General features: G+C 48.3%; 1 protein-coding gene across 6 annotated transcripts in view; it reads left to right on the forward strand.

Annotated features, from left to right (window-relative positions):
- Positions 1 to 9,823, forward strand: part of MMS19 (MMS19 homolog, cytosolic iron-sulfur assembly component) — a 30,478-nt gene extending 20,655 nt beyond the window's left edge. For 2 of the 6 annotated variants that reach the window (XM_045568713.1, XM_045568717.1), the window contains exons 10-31: positions 233 to 307; positions 698 to 775; positions 1,343 to 1,481; positions 1,735 to 1,889; positions 2,144 to 2,222; positions 2,516 to 2,641; positions 2,831 to 2,912; positions 3,264 to 3,364; positions 3,467 to 3,616; positions 4,499 to 4,654; positions 5,488 to 5,587; positions 6,359 to 6,461; positions 6,606 to 6,674; positions 6,900 to 7,026; positions 7,504 to 7,604; positions 7,752 to 7,808; positions 7,912 to 8,098; positions 8,404 to 8,486; positions 8,607 to 8,771; positions 8,852 to 8,911; positions 9,250 to 9,350; positions 9,428 to 9,823. In XM_045568713.1, coding sequence (XP_045424669.1) covers positions 233 to 307; positions 698 to 775; positions 1,343 to 1,481; positions 1,735 to 1,889; positions 2,144 to 2,222; positions 2,516 to 2,641; positions 2,831 to 2,912; positions 3,264 to 3,364; positions 3,467 to 3,616; positions 4,499 to 4,654; positions 5,488 to 5,587; positions 6,359 to 6,461; positions 6,606 to 6,674; positions 6,900 to 7,026; positions 7,504 to 7,604; positions 7,752 to 7,808; positions 7,912 to 8,098; positions 8,404 to 8,486; positions 8,607 to 8,771; positions 8,852 to 8,911; positions 9,250 to 9,350; positions 9,428 to 9,455 — 2,322 coding nt within the window. In that variant the 3' untranslated portion in view covers positions 9,456 to 9,823. Of the gene's footprint in view, positions 1 to 232; positions 308 to 697; positions 776 to 1,342; positions 1,482 to 1,710; positions 1,890 to 2,143; positions 2,223 to 2,515; positions 2,642 to 2,830; positions 2,913 to 3,263; positions 3,365 to 3,466; positions 3,617 to 4,498; positions 4,655 to 5,487; positions 5,588 to 6,358; positions 6,462 to 6,605; positions 6,675 to 6,899; positions 7,027 to 7,503; positions 7,605 to 7,751; positions 7,809 to 7,911; positions 8,099 to 8,403; positions 8,487 to 8,606; positions 8,772 to 8,851; positions 8,912 to 9,249; positions 9,351 to 9,427 lie in introns of those variants that run through there. The other 4 variants (XM_045568714.1, XM_045568719.1, XM_045568718.1 and 1 more) reach the window with 4 other exon arrangements.
- Positions 9,824 to 9,837: the final 14 nt, after the last annotated feature.

Here is a 9,837-nt window from a genome sequence, read left to right on the forward strand (position 1 = left end):
GTGCTGTCTTTTTAGATCCTATAACTTTGCCAATTTGCCTATTTTCCAGGTAACTGGTGCTCTGGCCACAACTTGGCAGGAAGGTTAGCTGACAGTTACAACTCCTGACTTGAGTGTAGCTCCTTGATGTAGCACCTGCCCCTGGGGACTGGTGGCAGTAAGGACATGGTTGACCTTGATGTGGCAGAGACATTACCCATCTCAGGCTTAAAATCTTCCCTCTCCCCCACAGTTCCTGCTGCCCCTGCTAATTGAGAAAGTGGATTCCGAGATTCTGAGTGCCAAGCTAGATTCTCTACAGACTCTGGTGAGTGATTTTTCTCCTTGTAGGATCCACTTGCCTTTAGACAAGTTAGGGGTAATAAAGGATATAGATTATTGGACAACCAGGAAGAGTTTATGGGCCTCAAAGGAGGGATACCCAGCATTTGGGCCCATGTGTTAACCTAAAGCTCCTAGCTACATATTGTCCTGTCCTGTAGTAACTGAGTGGTAACTGAGGAAAGGCCTCCCTCTTTATGGTTTTTTTAATTAGGGTAAACTCCTATTTCTCTGTGCCCTGGGTAGGACAGTTATGAAATCCTGCTAGGTTTTTTGCTGAGAGCCGGGCTCCTTCAGGTGCCATTATGCTGAGGCGCCTGCATATCCTAGGATGTGTGAGTGTGTAGATAGCTGATACCTGCAGTTTGCTCGGCAGAATGCTTGCTGTGCTGGGTATGGACAGAAGGAACTGAAGGACTTCCTCCCCAGTCTTTGGTCTTCTATCCGCAGAGAGGTGAGTGTTACTTAGATAAACTCACTACTGTTAACTCCCAGTTGTCAGCCATGAGGGGAAATAATGCACCCTGTCCTTTTTCCCCTGTTGTCCCCAGAACCAAAGGTACTATGCCTGGTTATTCAGTAGCAAACAAAGGCACATAATTCTAGTTGAGTGATAGGAGAGAGAGTTCCAAGCAGAGGGTCAGCTGCTTGGTGAGAGCACTTGATCAGCTTTGCACATTGCCCACTTCCTGTGTTTCCATGGCAAGGAGAGTAGGTCATGGTGCCTCTGGCACCATGCTAAAAAAGAGGGGAAAAAGAGAGTTAGGATAGGGGATCCCAACAGCCACTGCTCAGAGTTGCCATTCTGTTTCTCAAAAAGTATATCTCTCAATCCTGAGTGAGACTAATGACTTGGTGAGAATATAGCAATTGAGAAGATGTTCAGTTGGGGTGTTAATTTCCATTGCTGTGCCCTAGAAGTTCTCAGTCCTCCCTCTTCACCAAGGAAATAGGCAGTGGATGGGTGGGGTCTCATCTGGTGCAGGCTCACCTCAGTAGCCATGGGATCCCTCCCCGACAGGTGTTCCAGACGGCAAGTGAGCGGGTGGAGGCAGAGGGCCTGGCGGCCCTCCACTCCCTGACTGCGTGTTTGTCTCGCTCTGTGCTGAGGGCTGATGCCGAGGACCTCCTTGACTCCTTCCTTAGCAACATCCTACAGGGTAACGGGGCCATGGCAGCCAGAAAGGGGAGTAAACACAATAGAGATAACATTCCTTAAGGGCCACTGACCTTTCATGTAGCCCCCACATGTTCAGTGGTTTAGGGGCTACAGCTCTACTTTAAATTGAAGACAATTTGAGTGGTAACTGCTAGCAGGCTGTCCCAGGTCTCAGTCTCCAACCTGTCTGGACAGTAGGGGAATCAGACAACATTTGGCCTACTTCCCAGGTCTGTGATATGCTGCCTCTCTAGACTGCAGGCACCATCTGTGTGAACCGGACATGAAACTGGTGTGGCCTAGTGCCAAACTGTTGCAGGCAGCTGCAGGTGCATCTGCCCGGGCCTGTGACCACATCACTAGCAACGTATTGCCTTTGCTGCTGGAACAGTTCCACAAGCACAGTCAGGTAAGGGGATGGAGTCTTGGGGTAAATGATGGGACTTGTGTGCCAGGATCCCTTTCTCAGTGAGAACGAGCTGAGCTTTAAGTTGGGCACAGATAGGAGAATGGTGGGTTTTGCTCCCATTAGCTGCTGCTGGTTCTCTTGTTCACTCTTTCCCTGACTCTTACGTAAATGGATAATTCTCCCTACTTTCAGAATAGCAGGATTGAAATCCTTTAAAATATTCTTTGACTCCAGTACCCCTTGAAACATTACAGAGCAACCAGCGGCGGACAATCCTTGAAATGATCCTGGGTTTCTTGAAGCTGCAGCAGAAATGGAGCTATGAAGACAAAGGTGAGGTTACCTTCCATTTGTGGTATCCTAGGAGCTGTTGAGCACTGTAGCCTACAAAGGATAGCAGGGCAAAGTGCTGTGTAGTAGTCGAGGTCAGTGGTCCCATTGTTCCGAGGTTATAGCACAAGAGAACACTTAATGGATGAAATGTCTATTTTTTCCCCAACATGCTTCCTTGGACACCCCATGGATTAAGCTCTTTAAATCTGGCCCACGTTGTCCTTGCATCATAGCTGAGTCAGGGATATTGAATGTAAGGGCTTCCTTTTAACCTGGCCTCTGTCTCTCCCTAGATCAAAGGCCTCTGAGTGGCTTCAAGGACCAGCTATGCTCACTGGTATTCATGGCCCTAACGGACCCCAGCACCCAACTTCAGCTTGTTGGCATCCATACACTCACAGTCTTGGGTGCCCAGCCAGGTACTTCTTAAGAAAAAGAGAGAAGATGAGGGTATTGGTCCCTTCCTTGCAATTTTCTGTCTTAAAAGCAGTCTTAATTCCCTGTTCTCACTGCAACTCTGATGATTGGGCTTTCTAATAGGATTTTTGGAAGGGCTGTGGTGGTTGCAGGGGAAGAAAGATGGGGTTCATGTTCCCTTCTAACTACAGATCTGCTATCTTCTGGGGACCTGGAGCTGGCAGTAGGTCACCTATACAGACTGAGCTTCCTGGAGGAGGATTCCCAGAGTTGGTGAGAATCTAAAGCAGTGAGACAGAGCGCAAGCTGCCTCTGTTCCTGCCTCTGTATTAGTAGCAACAGATCAAGCAAGGACCAGGGCTCTGGGTTTCTGACCACTGGCTCTCCTTAGGGAGGTGGCTCTGTGTTAGCCTCTGGCTGCTAACCAGTTGTAGCGATGTGGGACTGCCTCTTTTGGGGGGGCTTTAAGAAGCCCTGTACAACTCAGTGGTGTAGGTACTTGAGTCCTGCTCTTTAGCAAGGAGGCCTCAGGAGCCTACACTCCTGAATGTGCCTAATGTCAGGCCTAGACAGGAGAATGAGGGGCCAGCACTCAGCCAAAGCTTATCTGTTCTGTGACCCCAGTAGGGTGGCAGCACTGGAAGCATCAGGAATCCTGGCCACTCTCTACCCTGCGGCCTTCAGCAGCCACCTAGTACCCAGGCTTGCTGAGGAGCTGCGCACAGGTATGCATCTTTAATCTCCTGTGGCTTACCCTTCCCAGCAAGGCTTTGAAGCCTTCATCTTGTCAACACACAGTGAAACCTTGTCTCCTGGGTTGCTTTCAGGGGAATCAGATTTGACTAAAGGGGATGGGCCCACCAAATGCTCCCGGCATCTGCGCTGTATGCAAGCCTTGTCAGCTGTATCAACACATCCTAGCATTGTTAAGGAGACGCTGCCTCTGCTGCTGCAGCATCTCTGGCAGGTGAACAAAGGTAACTACCAGGAATAATACCCAAGGAGCTGGGCTGAATGGGGAGCTATAGTCGAGTTTGGAGTTGACACTTCTAAAGCAATGGTTCTAACTGTAGCTGTACATAACAGTGACATGGCAAACTTTTTTAAAAAGTACTGATGCTTGGGTCCAACTGAATCAGTCTCTGAGGAGGGATGGGACTTGGGCAACAGTAATTGTTAGAGTGCTCAGATGATTTTTATGTGGGGTCAGAATTAAGAAGCACCACTCTGAGGCCATGGTGCTCAAAATATGATCTGTCAAAAAGCAGCATGGGCACCCCAGGTAACTCATAGGTTTGAGTTTGAGAAACACGGCCCCAAGGCAAAAGTGACAGCAGCTACTGCTACTGGGAACCCACACATGATCACCGTGAGTCCTCACTAACCTAGGCTCCATGCTTAGGACTGCCCAGCCCTCGGGCCTAGATCCAGGTCGACAGTGGTTGATCCAGCAGCTGTCACATAGTAGAAGGAATATTAGGCTTGGAGTGTGACTTGTGATTGATTCCTAACTGCACTTACTGTGACCCTGGAAAAACCCCTGATCATTTCATTGCACTTCCAGTGTCCTGCTCTATAAAGTGGGGGAAATGATACTTCTAGGGTTGTTACGAAAATAAAGGAGAGAACGTATCTGAATGCTTCTGTTGCAGCGCCTGGCACAGAGCAGATCTCAGCTATGCAGTCTGAACAGATGAAAAAGAGTTGCTAAGAGAATAAAATGATTCAGCTCTTTAATAAGACATTCTTGGCCACTTCAGTAATTCATCTTTGACTGTTCTTCCCATCTGCAGTATTGGAAATACCTGGAAGTGGTTTTAAGAAAACCTTACAGAGAACACTTACTTTTTCACCAACAGGGAATATGGTTGCACAGTCCAGTGAAGTTATTGCTGTCTGTCAAAGCCTCCAACAGGTGGCGGAAAAATGCCAGCAGGACCCCGAGAGCTGCTGGTATTTCCACCAGACGGCCATACCTTGCCTGCTTGCCTTGGCTGTGCAGGCTTCCATGCCAGGTAACTTTGCACCTGTGCTCCTTCCCAGCCTGTGGGATCTGCCCTCCGCTAGTGTCGCACAGCACTGCCATCCTCTGGGTCTGGCTGGTACTGCATCTCAGGGCATCCGAGGCTTACTTTGAATCCTTTGTCCCCCGAGTGAGATTTCACTTCACAGCAGAGTGCCAGCCTGACCGATGGCAGGAACCAAACTGGTTAACATTGTTAACTAGTGTTAACAGTGTTCGAGAAGATCCACACGTTTTTCCCTTTGCTATGTAATTAGTTTAGCTGGAATTGGACCCTGGAGTCAAGCAGATCTGGTTGGGTTTCATCCTCAACTCACTTGGTAACTTAGGTGAAGATATCCATCCTTTCTAAGCCCGAGTGTCCTCACTTGTAAGATGGGGATAAATAGTAATACCTCCATCACAGAGTAATTGGTAATGATTAAATAAAAAATGTGAAATGCCTGCCGCACAGCAAGTGCTCAGTATGTGATAGTTGTTATAAATAGTAAGGGCCCATGAAGACAAATCCATGTTATTTTAAAGTTTTTTTAAAGACCAGTGTTACTATCTCTTATGTTAAGAACGTCCATTTAGCTATCCTTATTTCCCACTGTTTCTTAGTCTAAGGACTGTGCACGAGGTTCTCAAGAGCTCTGTGTAGCCCCAGGTTAGACCACTCCTGTTTTTCTAGTGCCTGGCTATTTCTCAGGACTGCAGCACTACCAGAGGGTAGATTAAAAGCTGCTGCTGTTGTGGTCAGCCCCAGAATCACGACAGGACCTAATCATTTGGATCTTTGAACCATAGTCATAGGCTTGTGCGTGTTTTGCTTTGGTTTGGCAGAGAAGGAGCCCTCAGTTCTGAGAAAAGTGCTGTTGGAGGATGAGGTCTTGGCTGCCATGGTATCTGTCATTGGTACTGCCACCACCCACCTAAGCCCTGAGTGAGTATAATCACGGATGTGGCTTAAACCCAGGGAGAAGGATAGGATTCTTTGGAAGATGCAACAGATAGCTGTCTTGTCAGCTGTCCTTTTACCTGAATTTAAATGTGGAGGCAGTTAATTGTTTTTATAAGATTTTCTGACAAAGCAAAAGGAAGGGGCTCTTAGTACCATGGACTGTGGGGATGGGCAGGCCATGAGCCAGTGGGTTCTTAGCTGTAGATGTGCATAAGAATTACCTGTGAAGCATTTTAAAAACATACTACATTGACCCAGCCTGAACAAGAGCAAGACCTTGTCTCTACTAAAAATAGAAAAAAATAGCCAGGTATGGTAGCTTGTACCTGTAGTCCCAGCTACTCAGGAGGCTGAGGTAGAAGGATCGCATGAGCCCAGGAGTTTGAGGTTGCAGTGAGCTATGATGGTACCATTGCATTTTAGCCAGGGCGACAGAGTAAGACTGTCTCGAAAAAAAAAAAAAAAATACACACACATACACACACACACACAAGTTCTCTCACTAGATTGTAAGCTCCAAGAGAATAGGGATTTGATTTGTCTGGCTCACTGCTGTACCACCAGGGCCTAGAATGGGAATGGTTTCCTAACACATAATATGTGCCAAATTAATACTTATTAAATGTATGAATGATCAGGGCCTGTCCCATTGACTTGACCCTAATTGAACCCCAGATTGAAAAGCACTGCTGTGGCAGGGAGGACTGCTTTAGAAACCTAGCTCCTTAATAGTAACTAGTACTCTGCCCCCAGGTTAGCTGCCCAGAGTGTCACCTGCATTGTGCCCCTCTTCTTGGATGGCAACGTCTCCTTTCTGCCTGAAAACAGCTTCCCAAGCAGATTCCAGCCATTCCAGGTGACAGTCTGATGGATCAGACGGGAGAATCTTGGAACTTGTGTCTTTCAAGCTAATTTTTTTAGGGCTAATATGGATGAGTAGAGGGGCAGACAAGCCTGTTGCTGGGTGGGCAGGCTTGATAGGGCTCTTCTTCCTTTATAGGACGGCCCCTCAGGGCAGAGGCGGCTGGTTGCACTGCTTATGGCCTTTGTCTGCTCCCTCCCTCGAAATGTAAGTAAGCACACAATTTAGGGAGTACCCTTGTTTAACCCTGACGGGAAGGTGGATCCCAGGTGACCTCTGGGCTGAAATTTGCCACAAACTCAGCTGATGTTTTACTTCCCCCACCGCAGAAGTTAGTTCTCATCCATCCTGGTCCCTGCTGCCACTTGGTACTCGGTATCTCTTGGAGTCCAGGTGTTCTCTGGGTCCATTTCATAGCCAGTTATTCTGTAGGTGGAAATCCCTCAGCTAAATCAACTCATGCGGGAACTTATGGAGCTGAGCTGCTGCCACAGCTGCCCCTTCTCCTCCACCGCTGCTGCCAAGTGCTTTGCAGGACTCCTCAACAAGCACCCTGCAGGTACTGGGAGGAGACAGGGTCAGGGCCTCCTGGGATCAACTACAGATGAAATCTTCAAGCTCAGTCCTCATTCTCTTTATAAAAAAAAAGAGCTTGCTAATAACACAATAGGGCTTTAGCTGCTCAAACACTGTCCTGGAACAGCCCTTGCTCAAGACCAGAGTTGAGCAAAGCATTACTATACCTAAGAAGAGAAGGGACTATGAAGAGAATGCTCTATCTGGTTCCACCATCCTATTCCCTACTGTGGGGCTAAGATGGATAATTTTTTATTGGAAGTAGACAACCCTGTCTTTTCATAGGGCACCACCCCTGCATTTTGAGAACACCAGGCTCTCATGCTGGTGTCCTATGTGGACAAAATGATACTGTCCCTTTGTAACAGCCCTCAGGGAGCTCTGTGCTTAAATTATTTACCTCTTCTGTTTTAAAGAAAAAATGTAGCCTTTGTATCAGCATTTCCTCATCCCTTTTCAGGGCAGCAGCTTGACGAATTCCTACAGCTGGCTGTGGACAAAGTGGAGGCTGGCCTGGGCTCTGGGCCCTATCGTAGTCAGGCCTTCACATTGCTCCTCTGGGTAAGGAGTCAGAATGGATTCTTGTTAGAGAGTAATGTCTGGTTAAATGAAGTATCCCTATTTGACCCTGAGCCAGAAGCATCTGCGTCTCAGGGTTCTGGGGTTTGAGTGTCATGCCCTGACTGCTCTCTGTCTCTCCAATTACAGGTAACAAAGGCCTTAGTGCTTAGGTACCATCCTCTCAGCTCCTGCCTTACAGCCAGGGTAAGTCCTTTTTGGAGACAGAAGAACCTAGGACCTAAACAGGAACTTCCCTGTTGATTCTATTTCTCCCCCGATGCACCTCAAAGGCCCTCTTTTTCTCCAGCTCATGGGCCTCCTGAGTGATCCAGAACTAGGCCCAGCAGCAGCTGATGGCTTCTCACTGCTCATGTCTGACTGCACTGATGTGTTGACTCGTGCCGGCCATGCTGAAGTGCGGATCATGTTCCGCCAGCGGTTCTTCACAGATAATGTGCCTGCTTTGGTGCAGGGCTTCCACGCTGCTCCCCAAGGTGAGGAGAGTCTGACAGGCTGCAAATATGTAGACCCCTCCTTTGCTTAGCCACATTGCCTAGAATAATTTAGGACCTGCATGCTTTTTTTAGAGCTAAAGTGTGGTCTGTCCTAGAAAGCTAAACTTGTAGATTATCCCACTTTTTCCTTTGATGGACATATCTTACTTATTCTGAGCTTGAGGGGCTCTTTTTTCCCCACTTCTTTGTAGGCTGATATCTCAGCCTCTTCAGAGATTGCTGTTGAATTCTCAAGCTATATGTCTAAGCCCAGTTTCTCCCTAAGCTTTTCCATTTTTTTACAGATGTGAAGCCAAACTACCTGAAGGGTCTGTCTCATGTACTTAACAGGCTGCCCAAGCCTGTGCTCTTGCCAGAGCTGCCCACAGTAAGTCCTGCGGTCAGAGCCCCACAAGGGAGGCTATTCTTCCCCAGCTGGGCTAGAAAGGAGAGGGGGGCCAGGATCATTACAGTATGGTCATCTCCTACCTTTCCCATTGCCTCTTAGCTCCTTTCCTTGCTGCTGGAGGCCCTGTCCTGCCCTGACTGTATTGTACAGCTCTCCACCCTCAGCTGCCTTCAGCCTCTTCTACTGGAAGCACCCCAAGTCATGAGTCTTCACATTGACACCCTCGTCACCAAGTTTCTGAACCTCAGCTCTAGCCCTTCCATGGTGTGTTGAGCCCCAGCAACTCATTTGGCATCAACATCTCCCCTTGGGTGTCCCCTGACCTCCTTATGGTTATGTTCCAGGCTGTCCGGATCGCCGCACTGCAGTGTATGCACGCTCTCACTCGCCTGCCTACCCCCGTGGTAAGTCCTCAGATAGCCCTCCCTGGTCTGGGAATTTCTTAGAAAAGCTAGGTAAGTACCTTTCTGCCTTAGTCAAGTGGGGTTAACCACTCTGCTATGGGATCAATATGAACTACAAGGTACAGGTAGGCCAGGATTTTTTCCTTAGACCCAGAATGGACCCAGTAGATCCTGACTACCATAGTAGAGTGGCCATCCTGCCACTTAGCATCCATTGGAATCACTAAAAAATAGGACACATTTTGCTTTCTTCAGAATATTAGTTGTATAGTCAGAGAAGTGGCACTTTGGGTTGCCTTGGATGAGCAAGGCTAAGATTATCTCCTCTGACTCCACAGCTGCTGCCGTACAAACCACAGGTGATCCGGGCCTTGGCCAAACCGCTGGATGACAAGAAGAGACTGGTGCGCAAGGAAGCAGTGTCAGCCAGAGGAGAGTGGTGAGTTTTTACATCGTGGGGAGAAATAGGGCTGAGATAAGCCTCACCACTGATGTTGCCAACATTTTTTGCTACAGGTTTCTGCTGGGGAGCCCTGGTAGCTGAGCCCTTGGTCCTGGCCTCGACTGTTCTAACAGACAATCTTACCTGGAATTACTAACTATCGAGCCATCTTGCCAAAGGCAGGGAGACCACTGGTCTCTGACTGCCTTTCCCACAGACAGCACAAATGCTGGGCCTCTGTCGCATGGCTGTGCAAGAAACATGGGAGTCCTGATTTCTAATGGATTGTGAAGTAACTGAGTGTGAGACTACTTGTGTTTGAAGAAAGATCTAGGGTCATGGGGCTCTTCCATTTATATGCCAGAGAGGAGATATGCTGCTGAGGGGTGAATGCAGACGAGTGTGACCCTGAGGACCAGGGCTGGTAGGGGTGTGTGTGCCTGCTGAAGAATAAAGATTTCTTTTGGTAATGGGGCTGACTGTC

The sequence above is a fragment of the Lemur catta genome, chromosome 14 (assembly GCF_020740605.2).
Source record: "Lemur catta isolate mLemCat1 chromosome 14, mLemCat1.pri, whole genome shotgun sequence".
Classification (NCBI taxonomy): Eukaryota; Metazoa; Chordata; class Mammalia; order Primates; family Lemuridae; genus Lemur; species Lemur catta.